The 18,946-nt window shown below is 49.5% G+C and overlaps 2 protein-coding genes across 3 annotated transcripts in view; one reads left to right on the top strand and one right to left on the bottom strand.

Moving 5' to 3' along the window:
• On the top strand, positions 1–12,252 carry LOC130883580 (chymotrypsin-like elastase family member 2A). The gene is made up of 8 exons (XM_057784153.1): positions 1–40; positions 370–464; positions 4,507–4,604; positions 4,992–5,120; positions 5,441–5,577; positions 8,005–8,150; positions 9,063–9,242; positions 12,235–12,252. The coding sequence occupies exons 1-8, from the start codon at positions 1–3 to the stop codon at positions 12,250–12,252; spliced, it is 843 nt and encodes a 280-aa protein (XP_057640136.1).
• The window catches only part of Casp9 (caspase 9), a 17,825-nt gene continuing 9,927 nt past the window's right edge, over positions 11,049–18,946 (bottom strand). The window contains exons 7-10 of one of the 2 annotated variants that reach the window (XR_009058012.1): positions 16,369–16,548; positions 15,822–15,931; positions 13,365–13,610; positions 11,049–13,144 (exon numbers count right to left, since the gene is read on the bottom strand). Coding sequence is in view for 1 of the 2 variants with exons in the window: in XM_057785294.1 (XP_057641277.1) it covers positions 13,521–13,610; positions 15,822–15,931; positions 16,369–16,548 (380 nt within the window). In the remaining variant the exon portion in view is untranslated. Of the gene's footprint in view, positions 13,611–15,821; positions 15,932–16,368; positions 16,549–18,946 lie in introns of both variants that reach the window. The other variant, XM_057785294.1, reaches the window with a different exon arrangement.

Raw genomic sequence — 18,946 nt, forward strand, 5'->3', positions numbered from 1 at the left:
ATGATCAGGACCTTGCTGCTATCTGCATTGGTGGCTGGAGGTAACTTCTGTCTGGTGAAACTGGGACTAGACACTCTCGCCTTGTCTTGAGCAGCTGTCTCCTCTCCGGTCGGTCCCTTAGTTACAGGAAGCTTGGAGCAGGGTGTGATGACACACTCCAATAACCCCAGCCATCGGGAGGCTGAGAAAAGAGGATCACAAATTTAAGGCCCACTTCAGTTACCTGACAAATTCAAAAACAAGCTGGGAACTGGGATGAAGTACCGACTGGCGGACCTATTAGATCACCCCAAAGCAAGGGTTTCCCGCTGGGATTTGGGTATGTCCACACACACAATCCCCAACTGGTACAATCCTCTCTCTTCACAGCTCTCAGCTGCGGGTACCCCGCTTATGAGGCCCAGCAACATGTGAGCAGAGTAGTTGGAGGTGAAGAGGCCACACCCAACAGCTGGCCCTGGCAGGTGAGTCAACCACACCGGTGGGTCTGATATTCAGGCAAACATGAGGACTGGCGGAAACACAGAGGCCAACCTGGGCAGTTTTACCAATACAATACATTCCGGCAGCCTCAGTCAGTTTGGAGGTTGAGAGAAAGGTAACTTCTCCAGAAGACTTCAAAAAGGAGCCGCCAGAGGCCCACTACCCTGAGACACACATTTGCAATGCTTGCTGGAGCACGGGGTTACTCTGTGAGGTAGTAGACATCTCTCCTATGCAAATATTCTTTGTTTGAATGGACCAGTCAGGGCTGTTTATGCAAATTAACTCTTAATTACACTGTTACCAATGAAAATAACTGTTTCCTTACACTGATAGAATCATAGTGCTGTCAAAACTGAAATTTGGCACAGGCACAAATGACTAGATCTTTCATAGGACATGTGTGACCTTTAAAATGGGTATTTTTTTTTAAAAAATCTCTTACTTGGCATAATTTGCACTTAGTTGAAAAGTTGTCTGTAGAAGAGACAGGATCATAGGCCTGTAAAACCTGACTTAGAAAACCATACCCAACACCAAACACATGTTTTTATATGTATTATTTTTGTGGGTCTGGGTTTCTCTGTGGAGCTCTGCCTGTCCTGGAACTCGCTCTGTAGACCAGGCTGTCCTTCAACAGAGATCCACCTGCCTCTGCCTCCCAAATGCTGGCATTAAAGGCACGTGACACCATTGTCCAGGCTATTTTACATTTTAAAAAAGATTTATTTATTTATTTTATGTGTGAGTGCTCTAACTGCATGTACACCTTTATGCCAGAAGTGGGCATCAGATCCCACTAGAGATGGTTGGGAGCCACCATGTGGGTGCTGGGAATTGAACTCAGGTCCTCCGGAAAAGCAGCCTGTGCTCTTAACCATTGTGCCATCTCTCCAGCCCTGTTCTACATTTTTGTTTTGTTTTGTTTTTCAAGACAGGGTTTCTCTGTGGCTTTGGAGCCTGTCCTGGAACTAGCTCTGTAGACCAGGCTGGTCTCGAACTCACAGAGATCAGCCTGCCTCTGCCTCCCAAGTGCTGGGATTAAAGGCGTGCGCCACCATCGCCTGGCCTACATTTTTTTAAATGTCAGAAGCACATCTGTCCTGGAGAGCTGGAGAGAAGACTCCAAAGTGAAGAGTACTTGCTATACTTTCAGAGGACCCCAGTTCAGTTCCCAGCACCCATGTAGCAGCTCATAACAATCTAGAACTCCAGTTCCAGGGCATCCAGTGCCCTCTTCTGGCCTCAAAGGGCACTAGACAAAGCACATGGTGCATATACATACATAAAGGCAAACACTAGTACACATAAAATAAAAACCAGTAAGCATTATCTTTTTAAAAAATATTTATTGAGTACAGTGTTCTGCCTGCATGTATACCTGCAGGCCAGAAGAGGGCACCAGATCTCACTACAGATGGTTATGAGCCACCATGTGGTTGCTGGGAATTGAACTCAGGACCTCTGGCAGAGCAGCCAGTGCTCTTAACCTCGGAGCCATCTCTCCAGCCCCAAGCATTATCTTTTTATATTCAACTGCTTATTTATTTATTATCTATTTAGATAGGGTCTTACCATGTAGCTCTGGCTATCTTGGAACTCACAATGTAGACCAAATCGGCCTCAAACTCAGAGATCCACTTGAGCGCTGGGATTAAAGGCATGTGCCACCATTCCCATCCCAAGCGCTGTTTGTATGTGTGATAGGTAAGCTCTTTCTGTAGATCACATTAGAAACAGTTAACAGTCCTGCTGGCATTGCTGCACAGCTGCCTTTGCTCACATGTAAAATGGCCATGATAAGCAGGGGTCACAGGAGTGATGAGAAGTGACTCTTGTGCTCAGCACAGAAAGATGCGTGACACACGGCAACGGCCACAGTATCTAAATACTGTTCTATTGGAATTATTAGTGATGTTGAGAGCCCTGCCCAAGTGGTCCCTATTTTCCTGATAAAGGAACTGGGACTCTGAGTGGTCTAAAGCCATCCTGCTAATTTGGGAAGAGTCAAGATTCAAATTTGATTCAGAGGTTGAGTATGTAGTTCAGTTGGTGTTTGGTAGTTCTGGTTAGATCTGCATCACCACATAAAACTTTGGGCATGGCGGTGCAGGAACATAATTCTAGTATTTGGAAGGTGAAGGCAGGAAGAGAGGTGCTCAGGGTCACCCCCAGTTATATAAAGAATTTGAGACCACCTTGGGATATGTAAGATCTCAAGCATTTTTTAAAGCAACTAATTTTTTTGTTCCCCTCCATGCTATAGGAAGCTATTTTTTTTCCTTCCTTCCTTTCTTTTCTTTCGGTTTTTTGGTTTTGCTTGTTTGTTTTTTGAGACAGGGTTTCTCTGTAGCTTTGGAGCCTGTCCTAGGACTCACTCTGTAAACAAGGCTGGCCTCAAACTCACAGAGATCTGTGTCTGCCCCTGCCTCCCCAGTGCTGGGATTAAAGGCATGTGCCACCCCCTGACTAGCAGGAAGCTACTTCTTTACTTCTCGATAAACTCACCTTCAAAACCAAAAGCAATGGCTCAGTCCTGGCTTTTCTGCCCATGAGAAAAAAGTTTCTATCCACAGGAGGTTTTGTGTATTTTAGATTAGAGCGGAGCGGAATCCTTTTTTTTTTTTTTTTTAAACAAGACAGGGTTTCTCTGTGGCTTTGGAGCCTGTCATGGAACTAGCTCTGTAGACCAGGCTGGTCTCGAACTCACAGAGATCCGCCTGCCTCTGCCTCCCGAGTGCTGGGATTAAAGGCGTGCGCCACCACCGCCCGGCTAGCGAAATCCTTTCTTCATTTTATTTATTTATTTTTTTTGGTTATGCTTTATTTCTATGTGCGTTTGTGTTTTGCCCCGATGTATGTCTGAGTAAGAGTTCCTGGAACTGGAGTTACAGAGAGCTGTGAGCCGCCATGTGGGTGCTGGGAATTGAACCTGGGTCCTCTGGAAGAGCAGTCACTGCTCTTAACCGCTCCATCTCTCCGGCCCCTCATTTTGTTTCTTTTATTGCATTTATTTGCCGGATAGGGACTCATGTATGTCACGACACTCGTGGATGTCAGAGGACAACCTGAAGAAGTCAGTGCTCTCCTTCCGTGCGGGTCCGCATGGGACTGAGCTCCAATTGTCAGGGTTCCTCCCTGAGCTCTCTCCCATCCCTGTCGGGTTTGGGGCAGTACCGGGAATTTAACCCAGGGTGCTGCCTACTGATTTCTCCTCACGGCTCATGCTGCTTTCTTGCACAACCCAGGACCAGCTGCCCTGAGGTGGCACCTGCCATGGTGCGTTGGGCCCTAAGTATTGATCAGGAAAATGCCCGTATCAATTTCTCTATAGGAAATCTGATGGAGGCACTTTCTCAATTGAGGTTCCCTCCTCTTCCCAGATGGCGCTAGCTTGTGTCAACTTGACATAATACTTGCCAGGACAGCACGCGTGTGCATGTGTGCACTGTTCTGGATGGTGTTGTCATAGAAACTTCATGGAGAAGGTGGCATCAAGCAGAGACCAGTAGGAAGTGGAGAAAGTTATGCTAACAGATTGCAAATACAAAAACCCCGAGATAACATATACACCTCCATGTCCTATTTAGCAATTTTTTAAATTTATTTTATCATGGATTTGTGTTCATTTTTGTTGCTGTTTTGAGACAAGGTTTCAAGTAATCCAGGTTATCCTGGAACTTGGTACAGAACCAAGATTGTCCTTGATCCTCCTGCCCACACATCCCCAGAGCTGAGATTATAGGCATGAACAACCACAGTTTTGTGCTATTTTTTTCTATAAAGCATTAAAATGCTTTTATAGTAACTAGGTCTGGTGACACACACCTGCAGCCCCAGCACCCAGGAGGTGAAGGCAGGAGGAACAGAGGCTCTGGGTCATTCTTGGCTATGTCCCAATAGACCCTGTCTGTTGGGGAGGAAAATGTTTTATCTCGATGGTTTGGGTCTGGGGATAGACCCTTAAGCACGGGTCTGAGGGAAGTGCCCTGCCCACCCATGTGCTTGTGCTTCCCCCCCCAGGTCTCCCTGCAGTACCAGTCCTTGGGGAAGTGGTACCACACCTGCGGAGGCACCCTGGTGGCCAACAACTGGGTCCTAACAGCTGCCCACTGCATCAGGTAACTGACCACCTTTCCCTGCTCACCCAGATGCTCACCCTACCATCAAGTGACACTCAGTGCTAGAACAAGGATCCCCGGATCCATGTACTGTAAAGGAGCCTGGAGAACCGCCGCTAGCCTGACTGATGCACAGGCACAAATCTATGCCTCAGTGTTGTTGAGTTCCCCTGTCCATAGGTGACGCACACTGAGTGCCTTAGGCCGGGAGGATGTAGAAGAGGGGAAAGGCCAGCAACTCCCTTCTCGGGAATACCAGCGACGGTTCTGAACTGGGAACTGTTTCCTTCACAGCGCTCTGCACTGGGGACACTCGTGAGGTGTCCTTGTTCACAGAGGCTAGGAAAAAGTCGTCACTGACCTGTCTTGTCTCTCTGCCCCTCACAGCTCTTCCAAGACCTACCGTGTGGTGCTGGGCCGACACAGCCTCTCCACCGCGGAATCCGGCTCAGTGACTGTTCAGGTCTCCAAGCTTGTGGTCCATGAGAAGTGGAATGCCAACAACGTTGCCAACGGGTATGTTCTATCCTGTCTGGCAATCTCAGGGATGGAGTTGGTAGTTGCACCGAGAGGGGTCAACCCACCCGTCCTCTGCCCCTTCTGTATGGAAGGGAAGGAGCTCTCTTCTCCTAGAGATGGAGCCACCCCCGTAGCTGCTGGGGCCCATGTGGGAATGCTGGAGTTACCAGAGGAAGGAGAAGCAAAGGCTTATGGGAGAGTCTGCTACCCTTTCTGGGGGGCGGGCAGCCTGAGATGGTACATGGGAAAATGACAATGGTTGCAAACAGGCAAGCAGGAATCGCCAACACCCTTGTTCTACCTTTCTTCTGACCCAGGTATGACATTGCCCTGATCAAACTGGCCAGCCCAGTGACCCTGACTAGCAAGATTCAGACCGCTTGCCTCCCAGCTGCTGGCACCATTCTTGCCAATAACTACCCCTGCTATGTCACAGGCTGGGGCAGGCTGCAGAGTAAGTGAAAGCAAGCAGGCACCTCCAAGGCCTGGCAGGGAAAGGGGGTGGTGTCACCTCTATCATTGGGGTATTTGACTGCCTTGGAGGGGCAGGCTGGCGGAGACTGGAAAGGACACCTGGTTCAAATCCCAGCTCTCCCACTATTAGCTATGTGATGCAGGCATATTACTGAGCCTTTCTGGTGGCTTCCTCATCTGTAAAACAGGCAGAGGACAGCAGGAGGAGGGAGGGAAGGTGGGGTAGCAGCTGTACATGATTAACGAGGTGCAGAGCAGTTGACAGAAGAAAGTTCAGAGAAACACTCAACACACGGCAGCCCCTGTGCGTGAGCTGTCCCTGTCCCTACGGTGAGGCGAGAAGTGTACAGGTTACACTGTGTATTTCGTGTGGCCCCATAGCTCAGAATAACATGTTCTCTGTGACCTCGGGCTTCTGGAGACCATGAAGTCCCACAGCTCTTCTCACTGGCTAAAGCTGAGCCAGGTTTGGGTGGTTAGTGTTCTGCTCACTGGTGATTGGTTCAGGAATGAGCACCTGACTCAAGCAAAGCCAATAGGAACGGGGACTAGGGAAGACTCTTTCCTAGACATTAGCGGCGGCCATTTTCTCCTCTGCAGACAGGAATGAGGCCGGTTTACCAAGCAAGGGAACAAAGGAGAGGCAGGGAAGTAGCTCAGGCTTCTTGGCTGTAAAGTGGAAAATGTGACGAAGATCAAAAATGTGTGTGAGCCAGGCGGTGGTGGGCGCACGCCTTTAATCCCAGCACTCGGGAGGCGGAGGCAGAGGCAGGCGAATCTCTGTGAGTTCGAGGCCAGCCTGGTCTAGAAGGGCTATTTCCAGGACAGGAACCAAAAAAAAAAAAAAAAAAGCTACAGAGAAACCCTGTCTCAGAAAAGGTGTGTGAAATGCTCTGGACCCCAGAAAGTGTTAACGAAGGGTCCATTGCATGCTAATTAGAGCAGTCTTGGGCAAGACCCTTAAGTCCCGTGGCTTCCATATCCTGTCTGTCAAACAGGAGTAAATGCTGCCGTGAGGACAGCCTGTTTGGAGAGCCTGGTAAAATGCAGTTGAAGGACGCTGATGAGGGCTGGGGGACAGTTCAGCTGGTAAAGCGCTTGCCTTGCAAACATGGGGACCTGAATTCCATCCTCAGAAGCCATGCTAAGAAGCCAGGTGTGATTGTGTGTACTTATCATGCCAGCTCTGGGAATGTAGAAACAGGCAGCTCCCTGGGGTTCCCCATTGGGTGAGCCCTAAGCTAATGATAGACCCCAACTCAAAAGAAGGATGGCCCTAAAGTGGCAGTTCTCAACCTGTGGGTCACAGCCCCTTTCAGGGAGGGTCACATAGCAGATATCCTGCATATCAGATTCATTATGATTCATAACAGTAGCAAAATTATGGTTATGAATTAGCGATGAAAATAATGTTATGGTTGGGGGTCACTACATGAGGAACTGTATTAAAGGGTCACAGCTTTAGGAAGGCTGAGAACCGCTGCACTGGAGGAAGAGAGAGAGAGAATGAAAATGAACTTTATCCTGGCCAACTGTGGCAGTGATGTGGGGCCATGAGGAAAATTACCTTCACAACAGAATTTTCTTTTCCCAGCTAGAAGGCTCCAGATGGCTCCCTGTCTTAGTTAAGTAAGAGGAACGAAACCCAAGTGCAGACACACGACTAGGTGTCAGGAACATTCCAGAACAAGGAGTCTGAAGTCTGTAAGAACCATAAACTTGCCAGGTGGTGGTGGCGCATGCCTTTAATCCCAGTGATCGGGAGGTAGAGACAGGCAGATCTCTGTGAGTTTGAGGCCAGTCTGATCTATAGAGTGTTCCAGAACAGGCTCTAAAGTTACACAGAGAAACTCTTGTCTTGAAAAACAAAAACAAAACATAAGCTCTCTTTCAGAGATCTTTTCTGCCTCGTTCTTCTCAGCGTCTAAAAAAAAAAAAAAGGCATCCACAGCCCACAGCTCTCTGGCTTTCATCTCTTTATGCCACAGCCTAAGAGAAAGGAGCCCATTGGCTTTAGCTCGAGTCAGGTGCTGACCCCTGAACCAATCACCAATAGCCAGCATACAAGCCAATTGAGGACACAGTGCAAACTAACATGGCCACCTCCACTGCAACCTTGTGAGTGGGAGAAAGTGACATGGACCAGAAAGGGGCGAACAGAAATCGAGGCAGTGATGCTTACTCACCCACCCACCCCACCCCTGTACTGTATGTATGGCTGACAAGCTCCAGGGACCCTCCTGCCTCCGTCCCCACTCCCACGCCCACACATGACCCTGTCCGTGAGCATTGGGGATCCGAACTCAGGTCCTCAGGCTTTCATGGCGAGCATTTAACCGACAACCCCACTGCCTTCTTTTTACTCGGAGTCTCTGCCCACTCTCACCTTCTCTCTGGTCTCATTCAGCCAACGGGGCCACTCCTGACGTCCTGCAGCAGGGCCGCCTGCTGGTTGTGGACTACGCCACCTGCTCCAAGTCTACCTGGTGGGGAACCACTGTGAAGAAAAGCATGGTGTGCGCTGGCGGTGATGGTGTGACCTCCAGCTGCAATGTGAGTATCCACCACCAGGTGTCCCAGTCTACAACCAAACATGGCCGGGATGTGGCAGTGGTGGGGGTGGGGTGGGTGAAATGTTGGGGGTATCCTAGGATCCATCTTCTCCCTCCCTCCTAGGGCAGGAGCCTTGGAAACGGTTCTGGACCATTTCAGAACCTGACCTTTGTTCTCAGTCCCCAGGAAAGATGGTTTAAGCTCCATCACCCTGTAGCGTCCTCTTTGCGTAACGGCTAGGAAGTCTTTAGTGTTTCCTTGGATCTCATCCTGGCCTCCTTACTGTCACCCCACTGTAATGGCCCAAGGTGGCCCCTTGGGTAGCTGCTATAGAAGTCTTCTTAAAGACTGTGGCACGAACCAAAGGTCTTGTTACAGGCAGATACTTCTGAGGGGGAAGTGGGTCCTCACACCCACAGTCGGTGCCTGGCCTGTACAGACCCCTCACCTCATGGTCTCCTTCGGGCAAGTCTGAGCCTCTAACGCTCAGTTGCCTTCTCCAGTGAAGCTGAGAAACTCAGGCTAGCCTCACTGGCTTGAAAAGACAAGAGGCACAGAAAGTGCCTAGGTGCAGCTTGGGGCACGTACCTATCGTCCCAGCACTAGGGAGGGTGAGGCAGGGGGATTGCTGCACCTTTTAGCTCAGCCTGGACTACATGGAAAGAGGGAGGAAAAATGTGAGCCAAGCCAGAATGATAATCCACACCTGTAATGCCAGCATTTATGGGGCTGAAGCAGGAGAGCCGATTGTGAGGCTGATCCCCAAATAAAGACATGCCAGCTCCCGTAGATAAGGTACCACAACCTGGGACCTGGCTGGCCTCAGAGGACGGTGATCAACACGAATATACTAAGAACCAGGCCCCCTTGGGCATCCTCTTCCTCTGTTCACACCCGACTCTGGCTTCCTAGGGGGACTCTGGCGGACCACTGAACTGCCAGGCATCTAACGGCAAGTGGCAGGTACATGGCATTGTGAGCTTCGGCTCCTCTCTGGGCTGCAACTACCCCCGCAAACCATCCGTCTTCACCAGGGTCTCCGACTTCATTGACTGGATCAACACGGTAAGCACCACCAGCCCCAAGCCCGCAGTCTGCCATGAGGCCTGCAGGGCTTCCCAGGATCAGCAAGTGCTATCTCATATCTTCTTATGGGTATACAGGTCCAGCCTTCACCCTCCAATGCAGTCAGTGGTCATATATGTTTACAAAGTCCACACCCAAAGGTTTGAGACCCCTACAGCCTTAGTTATCAGCACTTAGTTTCCCTGAAGAGTGCTCCCCCATCCCCACAAGATGACCAACTGTCCCTATCTGCCCCCGGACAAAGGACTATTCAGGCAAATGGGACCCAGTCCTTTCCTGGAAGCCCAATTTCCTTTTCACTCTAACAAGCACAAATTATTAAAAGGATAGGGGGAATGTAGGCAGTACAGTGCATGCCTTTCGAGTACCAAGACCTGAGTTCAATACCCAGAATTCCTGTAAAAAGCCAAGCATGGTATGATAGCCCATGCTTGTAGTCCCAGTGCTGAGGAGGCAGAGACGGGAGGATTCCTGAGACAAGCTGGCCAGCCAGAGCAGCTGAGGACATAGGCAGCAGTTGAGGGGAGCAGCCAGAACAGTGGGAAACTGGCTTGCTCAAAGGATGGAGGGAGAGGGAGTCTGGGGAGGAATGCCAGGGAGGGAGGGGTTCTGCCCACACGGTGTATTTTAATTCACTCCTCTGTAGTCACCCCTTTGGTTTGTTGTCCTGTAAAATGGGATTTGAACTAAAAGGACTTCTCAGCAGGAACAACAAGGATGGTGGCACTTGTGACAGAGCCCAGAAAGTAGGGAAGTTGTCATTGTCTCATTCCCTCCAGTTCAATCTGCAGGGAACCTTAAATTGAATTGTTAGAAAACCAGATATGAACTGGCAGCCATGCACACGGGGAGAGGGTGCTGTCCGAGCCAGCCTGAGGCTGCTTCCAGGCTTGCCCACTCATCCTTGCCAGCTTCTCAGTCATCTGTGTGCTGGTTCTGGTCGGCCCACACTAGACCTAGCCCCAGAGCATCCAAAAAAGATTGTTAGAGCTCAGGACTGACGGCCTGAATTCAAAGCCCAGGACCCACATGGTAGGAAAGAACAGACTCCCACCAAGTTGTATTTCAACTTCCATACGTGTGCTGTGGTGCATACGCACATACACACACAAATACATGCTTCTTTTTTAAGTAAGTTAGAGGAAAAAAAAAAAAACAGAAAATCAAGAGGGTTTTTTCCATTTTGGTTTGTTTTGATTGTGAACTAGGGAGAGAACCATGTCTAAATTTTGGCAGAGGGAAATCAAAACTCAGTTTAGAGCATTTCAAAGGAGCCTCAATGACTGGGCAGAAAGATGCTAATGTTTTGTCTCAGGCAGATCCTGGGATCTTTTGTGGCCCCAGCTGCTGCGTCAGTCACTATGCAGCTGAGCCTGGCAGCACCTTTGGGACCTAAAGCATGACTTGTTGTCCCAGCACCTGCTGTTCCCAGACACAGACACAGGCCCAGGGCCGCACTGTGTGTGCGCATGCAGCCTTGAGTCTCAAACAGCTGCAGCCCTGAGGATGCCTGGGAGCACCTGTCTAGACAGCCTTAGGTGATGAGCCAAGGCCAGCAAGTGGCCAACGAAAGGCACAAATGAGATCAGGCAGCCCCAGGCATTCACCCTCTCAGCAGCTGTCCTTTGGAAAATGTCAGCCTGGATGCTTCAGCAATTACAGCTTTATTGTTCTGTCCTGAAAGGAATACATTTCTTTATTTAAATTATTTTTTTAATATATTTTTATTTATTTATTATTTATACAGTATTCTGTCTGATTGTATGCCTGGAGGCCAGAAGAGGGCACCAGACCTCATTACAGATGGTTGTGAGCCACCATGTGGTTGCTGGGAATTGAACTCAGGACCTTTGGAAGAGCAGGCAGTGCTCTTAACCACTGAGCCATCTCTCCAGCCCTATTTAAAATATTTTTATAAAAAGAATATAGGAGTTATTAAGTAAGCAGTGAAGACCTCACTTTAACCTGTGTTCCCATTCTACAGAGGGAATCACTGAATTACATGCCATGTGCTCTTCTGGGTTTTGTGTGCATATAAGACAAAAATATAAAACAAAACAAAAACTCTGTATTGCCAGACATAATCAAAACATTTAGCCTGGAATGGTGGCAAACACCTTTAACACCTACATTTGGGAGGGAGAAGCAGGCAGACCTCTGTGAGTTCAAGTCCACCTTGGTCTACAAAGTGAGTTCCAGGACAACCAGAGCTGTTACATAAAGAAACCCTGTCTTTAAGAAGAAAAAAAGCAAAACCAAACAAACCAACAAGGGATGTTTCATTTGTATTCCCTTATAATGCCTGCACTGCTGAAGTGAGCAAGCCTTGGACTCTGCTGAGAGCCTGGGCTATAGCAACCGGCAGCTCCGCTGTGTACGGAGCCTGTATGTTAGAATGTACAGGGAATCCCAGCACGGGGAGGTGAGAGGTCAGGAATTCAAGGGCATCCCTGGCTACAAAGCAACTCTGAAGCCATCGTGGGCTATGAGAAACCCCATATCAAAAAAAAAAGCCCCAAGGGTTATCGTGCAGTTCCATGGTAGCGCAGGTGTGAGACCCCAAATTCTATCCCAGCACCAAAACCAGACACACCCAAAAAAGTATTTGATCCACTAATGGTCTTGGAAACAAATTAGCACGGCATAGTGGTGCACACCTTTAATCCCAGCACTGGGGAGGCAGAGAGAGGCAGGCAGCTCTGTGAGTTCAAGGCCACTCTGGTCTACAGAATGATTTCCACAACAGCCAGAGCTATGCAGTGAGACCCAGTCTCAGAAAAACAAAGAAACAAATTGCACCCAAAGCCACACCAATCTGTACATTTGTCATGCACTCATTAGAGATGCGTGGCCTCTGGTCCTGAGGCCCCAGCAGGACTCCAGGCGAAGATCCCTCTTTACAGGTTGGGAAAGCCATGACCATGCCCTTTCTCCCTGAGTCACTGAACTCGATGCTCAGCCATCAGGTTAACCTCACCTTCTCCTGTGTGTCCTGCAGGTGATTCAAAAGAACTAAGGGAAGATGGCTCTGGGGCTGTCACCTTGGAAATGCACACATGGAAAGCAGTAATAAAGTGACTCTATGAATCACGTCCTGGTATGATCTGTCTTATTAACCAGACATCCTACCTCAGGGCCCGGAAAACAAAGCCCTGGAGGAGTGTGGTGTGATGGGGCACACTATAATCCAGTGCTCAGGAGGCATCAGGGATGCGCTACACAGTCAGAACCATGTGAGCTCCAGTGGATGTTCACAGAGCAAAGACTATCAGAAAGAAAGGAAACTAAGTCAAAGTCAGGATAGCTATACAGACCCCAGGGGCAGCACGTTCTCCAGGGAAGGCCAGCATTTCACCATTGCACGTCACTGCCATCAGGGGACAGGTTCACTTGGCAAGGAAGACACTAGGAGACAGCAGTGGGGACTCAGGATAGCCAAGCTCTGTCCAGGTGTCTCCAGAAGGGTAATCATGGTCCTTCAGACAGGAGACTTGATCCATGGAGACTCCGGGCTCCCCCAGAAGTCACCTTCTGGACTCAGGCAGGGAACTTAGAAGACATGGAGAAATGTTCAGGAAAAAACCAAAGTCTCCTTTGTAGGGAAGAACAGACAATAGGAGTGGGGAACGACACAGGCAAAAGGAAGACCTTTGGCCTAAGATTTATTTTTTAAAAATAAATGATACAATAAAGGAAAAACGAACCCTTCTGAAAACTTCAGTGAAACTCAGAGATCCGCTGGACTGCGGGTCTGAGCCCCAGACCCCTGTGGACAGTGGTCCTCCAGTGGGGGCTGTTATGTCCCCTGGGCACATGTGACAATGTCTGAAGACATTTCTGGTTAGCAGAACTCAGGAAGGGTGCTCCTGGCAGCTGGCAGGTAGAGACCAGAGATGGTGCAAAACACCCTGTAATACACAGGATAATCCCATGACAGGATTACACACACACACACACACACACACACACACACACACACGTCAGCCATTCAGCGGCAGAGAAGCCCTGCTCTAGAGAGGGCCTGGGGTCACAGATCATCTGTGCTTAGATGAAGCACAGATGAAGAGGCCAGGTGGCATCCACAGCACACTCTCCCTCTCCCTCCACCGCTCTGCGTCTCTCACCAACCTGGAAGCTGCTAGGAGCCTGTCTGCCACACAAGGGGAAAGAGCGGCCTGTCCCAGTTCCAAAACCCTGGCTTTTCAGGACAGTCCTGGTCTCAGCCACCTCCAGGGTATGAAGGTTTAGGAAAGAACAATGAAGCAATGTGCAACCCCAGCCTCATTAAGTCCTGAAAAACAGTTTCTTCCGGAGGAAGTTAAAACAGCCAGGAATCTGCTTATAAATTCCTTTCTCAGAAACAGCATTGGCAACCTGCAAAACAGAACCACAGGGGGAATCTATGAGTTCAGTGTCCTTGTCTGAGACCATAATTAAGGGGGAGGGCCACTGAAGGGGCCATCAGAAGGCCTCCTGGGGTGGCTTATAGAACAAACAATACAGCTACTGTACAAGAATGGAAAACTCAAGTTTTCCAATACAAAAACTCACAATTCCAATCAGACTGAACGGCTACGGGTAAGAAAGATGGCGGTGGGGGGGGAGGTAGAACAGGGGAGGGAAGGGAGGACAGGACCCATGTGCTGCTCAGGTCCCCCTGCCCTGTAGGGCCCCACTCAGGACCAGAAGTGACTCCTATACCCCCCGGAGTGTGTACCTGAACAGGGCAGTGAGAACCCACAGAGTACTCATTGTTTGAAATATTATTTTAACTGGGCAGAGGTGTGTTACATGTGTTTGTGGCGCATTTCTTTAACTATGTAAAGATGTGTTCCATTTGTTTAACCTTGCCTGCCTAAGGCACCTGACTGATCTAATAAAAAGCTGACCAGCAAAGCTAGGCAGGGGAGGGATAGATGGGCCTGGCGGGCAGAGAAAATAAATAGGGAGAAGAGAATGAGGGAGGAAGAGGAGGAAGTCGGCCAGCCAGGCACGAGAAGCACTGAGAGTAAGATACACAGATGGAAAGAAAATAAAAAGCTCCAAGGCAAAAGGTAGACAAAGAGAAACAGGTTAACTTAAGTTAAAAGAGCTAGCCAGAAACGAGCCTAGGCTGGGTCGAGTATTCAGAACTAATTGGTTGGTGACCCAAAAGAAAAGGTGGGGGGGGGGGGGGGCTAGAGGGATGGCTCAGTGGTTAAGAGCACCGTCTGCTCTTCCAGAGGTCCTGAGTTCAATTCCCAGCAACCACATGGTGGCTCCAAACCATCTGTAATGAGATCTGGCACCCTCCTCTGGCGTGTGGGTATACATGGAGGCAGAAAGTTGTATACATAATAAATAAATAAATCTTTTTAAAAAAAAAAAAAAGAGGGGCTGGAGAGATGGCTCAGTGGTTAAGAGCATTGCCTGCTCTTCCAAAGGTCATGAGTTCAATTCCCGGCAACCACATGGTGGCTCACAACCATCTGTAACAAGGTCTGCAAACACACACAGACAGAATATTGTATACATAATAAATAAATAAATAAATAAATAAATAAATAAATAAATAAATATTAAAAAAAAAAAAAAGGTCTGGTACATTCGTGGGGAGCGAGTGCCCCGAGTTGGCTGGCTGCTGCGGAGCAAGGCCCCGCCAAGCCCCTTCCTGTGCATTCTCCTTGAGTGTGGGAGCCCACAGTGACTCTATTTCCACCTTGATTCAAGGTCAGAGAGTTCAAGCTTGTCAAGGCCAAATAATAGGGTGTCTGGTCAAAGGCATGGTCACTACCTGTTTTGCTCCTCAAGGCCAAATAACAGGATGTTTGAGCAAAGGCATGGTTACTAGATGTTTGAAGAATTAAAGAGATGATTACACTTGTTTGTTCCTTGAACCAAGGGAAGGAAGTCTTGCTTTCCCCTTTTTGCTTTGGGTATAAAAGGGCATGAGTAATAAACTCGAAGCTACTCCAACATTCACTGAGAACCCTCCCGAATCTACTTTTTTCTTTCTTAATTCTCACGCCCTGTTTCAGGTATTGCTCGACAAGTTGGTTGGTCCCGACAATTAGGCCTCCAGGAAGGGGACACTCTAGGACAGAATCACAGTGCATGATGGTCAAGAGTCAATGACATTGGGCTCTAGATGGAGCTTAGTTGGGAGGTTACTTGTCTAGCATGCATGACATCCTGGATTTCACCCATAACAACTGGGTGTGGTGGTGCACAGCTGTAATCCCAGCACTCGGGAAGTAGAGGCAGGAGGACCACAAGTTCAAGCTGATTGCTCACTACATAGCAAGTTCTAGGCCAGCCTGGGCTACATGTTGGGGACGGCCACAGGGCTAAGGGAGAGGCACGTGGTCGGGCTTCAGGGTACCATGCTCTTGCTACTGAGCCACGCCACCTGGCACTTAGGACACTCTGTCACCTGGGAACCAGGTGTCAGCCTGGGCACCAGTCTCCAAGGAAGCAAGGAAACAGGACGAACGTCATCGCCATGCTCACGTTCCTCACTTGAGAGGCAAAGTGCTCCCCGACTCTCAGCCAGGGCCTGCTGCCTTGCTCTCCAGGCCTCTGCACCCCTCAGGAAGAAGGACTCACCCTGAGGAGGAGGGACTGCAGGTCTTCAGAGTGAGCCCACTGCCCCAGGACGCCGTCCAAGGTCTCAATGTACCAGGAGCCACTCTTCTTGTCTCTCCAGGAGACAAAACCTGCAGAAGGCCGAACTCTGTCACCCAGCAGAGAGGCACACTCGATGGCAGGGTATGTAGGCCACAGCCAGATCCACACTGTGGCTCACGGACAGGTGGCAAGGGCAGCCCCATGCCCGTGGCTCCCTGAGCAGCTGTGGCTCCCATCAAGAGGGTCAAAGGATGCACCTGATCACCCCCTTACCACCACGCCCAACAATGTGCTGAGGGAAGTGCCAGCCCCATCCCTTGTTTACTCTGCAGCAACCCCAGAAGGATCACTGTTCTGAAGCCTTGCCTGCTTCACCCTGAGAAGGGGCTCAGGAGAAGGGAAGTGACTTGCCAAGGACCTCGCAGGCTGTGCCCAGCAGAAACAAGACTTCAGGACATAGCTGCCTCTGGGGTTAGGGGTGGGGGCACCCCTGGGAAGGTGGGATAGGATAAATGAGCTAGCTCACCTGGGAAGGTGGAATAGGATACAAGGATGTCACTGGGAGTGGGCAAACTTGACACGGCATCCAGCTGGTCACAGGTCCTTGGGCCTTCCTGGTATGGGACAGCGTCTGGCTCAGAGTCACTGTCAGAGGCCTTGCCTTGAGAGGAAGTACAGGCCACCTCAAAGCCGTGGTCTTTCTGCTCTGCAATAAGCAAAAACAGACACCCAACGTCACTACACCGTAGAAGCACTATAGGACGAAGTGCTTCCCCTGAGAAGGGAAAAGCCTAGACCTGAAGCCTTCACTCATGAGCTCTGCCAACACTGGAAGGAAACCAAAGCTGGACATAGCAGAGCACACCTGCCTTGTTTCCAGACAGGGTCTCACGATGCAACCCTGGCTATCCAGGAACTCACTATGTAGACCAGGCTGGCTTTGGACTCAGAGATCCATCTGCCTCTGCCTCCCCAGTGCTGGGATAAGAGGCATAAGCCACCACGCCTGGCAGAGTATTTATTGTTCATTGTGTGTGGAGGGGAGTATGTGCACATGAGTGCAGTGCCCACAGCGGCCAGTAGAGGGTGTCAGATCACCTGGAGCTGCAGTTACAGGAAGCTGCCCAATGCAGTTGCTGGGAACTGAATTGGGTCTGCTCGCAACAGTATATACTCTTAACTATGGACACATCTCTCCAGGCCCTGGCCTTGACTTCTGCTCACCCTGTTCAGGCTTCCCAAATAGCTGAGATTACAGGTCTGTGCTAGCAGGCCTAACCATTTGTCTTTTTTTAACTACCCTAATCATTTTATGGTTTCCCAAAGAGGAAATCCAAACTGTACCAAACAGAGGGATGACAAGATGGCTCAGTAAGTACAGGCACTCGCTGCCAAGCCTGGACCACACAGGTCCAGTGCCTTCATGGATACAGGAAGCCCTGACGAGAACCGACTCCAAGTTTCCTCTGATCTCCACGAACATGCACAAGTGTGAACATACAAAGTTTTATGTGTGTATGCATGTGTGTGTGCCAAATAGATTTAGATTTACACCATATTAAAACCTTTAACTGCAACTTTGCGGCAAATGTATACCCCAAATAAAGAAAACCAATCACAGGTACACCTCCCAAACCCACAATTTCCTAAGGAAATAATTCAGGTACAGCCCATGGCCCACTATGGAAACCCCTGCATAGTGTGAGCTGAAGGGTGGCCATCACCCAAAGGGCCACTGTTGGGAAATTGACATGGGAAAGAGGAAAGATCGAGTCAGAGAGGGACACCAGTCACATCCCTGTTACACACTGTACCCACGATGGGACCGATCCCGTATATCATACAGCAGGAGGCAGAAGGTCCCCTCAGCACGAAAGCCCTCAGCTGCTGTGGTCAATGGTGTCACACCGACACCACACCTACCGGCTCTGGGGAACTTTCTCAAGCCTGGTTCTGTGCTACCTCCTAACAAACGGGAGCTGACATGATGCCTTTTAAATCAGGATGCTAAATTTGAAAACAGCAACAGTAGAGTCACCAAAATCCTGGGCCTCATTTACAGGTGTGTGAACAGGACACCCAGCCAGGCTAGGGACAGGAAAGTCACTATGTTTCCATTCTTAAGTGACATGGCACCACCAGGTGGCAAGAACATTAAACAGCAGGTCATACTTCCTGGTGGGAACACAGCTAGACAAAGAAGGGAGGGTAGATAGGACCTTATGTAGCCCAGGCTAGCCTAAAACCATTTTTGGTCTCTCTATAGCTCTGGCTGCCCTGGAACTCACTATGTAAACTGTCCTAGTCTGGAACTCACAGAGATCTGCCTGCCTCTGCCTCCCAAGTGCTGGGATTTACCTTGTCAAGGAAGGGGGGCAGTTAGGGAAGACTTCTTGGAGGCAATGACAGTACATTGTAGCCGAGAGAAAGAAGAGTTGGGGGCTGAAGGGATGGCTCTCTTGTAGAGAGCCCTGGTGTGGTCCATATGGCAGCTCACAACCATCTCTAACTGCAGCTCCGGGATCTCATGCCCTCTTCTGGCCTCCACCGACTTCTGCACACTTGTGGTGCACAGATATACATTCATGCAAAATACCCACATACATAAGACTTAAAAAATAAAAATAAAAAAGTCGCTAGATGCCAGTGGTGCACACCTTTAATCTCAGCACTTGGGATGCAGAGGCAGGGGGAGCTCTGTGAATTCGAGGCTAGCCTGGTCTACAGCATGAGTTCCAGAAAAGCCAGGGCTATACAAAGAAACCCTGTCTCAAAAGAAAAGAAAATAAATAAAAGTCTGAAGAGTAAGACCATTCATATATGTGGGACCAAAATCCTACTGAAACCAGTGAGATTGGGAGAAGTAAAAACTGTGGCTGTCCCGGAAGCTGGTGTCCCACTCAGCTCTATTCCTAGATCCCTCTGTGTCTTCCAGGGGTCCGAGCTGGAGCATCATCACAGAACACATTGGATCAGGAAAAGTGTAAATAAGAGGGCATCGCCATGACCCAAGAGCCCAGCGCAGCTTCTCCCTCCATGTTCCATATTCTGATGAAAGAGCCCTGGCAGCAAGAGGGGGGCATGAGGTGACCCTGGGCCCTGAG

The sequence above is a fragment of the Chionomys nivalis genome, chromosome 11 (genome assembly GCF_950005125.1).
Source record: "Chionomys nivalis chromosome 11, mChiNiv1.1, whole genome shotgun sequence".
Classification (NCBI taxonomy): Eukaryota; Metazoa; Chordata; class Mammalia; order Rodentia; family Cricetidae; genus Chionomys; species Chionomys nivalis.

What these genes read in the sequence shown, in the direction of transcription:
- LOC130883580 (XM_057784153.1), top strand. Translation starts at nt 1, where the DNA reads ATGATCAGGACCTTGCTGCTATCTGCATTGGTGGCTGGAG. An exon ending in ACAGCTGCCCACTGCATCAG is followed by an intron (nt 4,605 to 4,991) that starts GTAACTGACCAC and finishes TGCCCCTCACAG; the next exon opens with CTCTTCCAAGACCTACCGTG. An exon ending in GTGTGACCTCCAGCTGCAAT is followed by an intron (nt 8,151 to 9,062) that starts GTGAGTATCCAC and finishes CTGGCTTCCTAG; the next exon opens with GGGGACTCTGGCGGACCACT.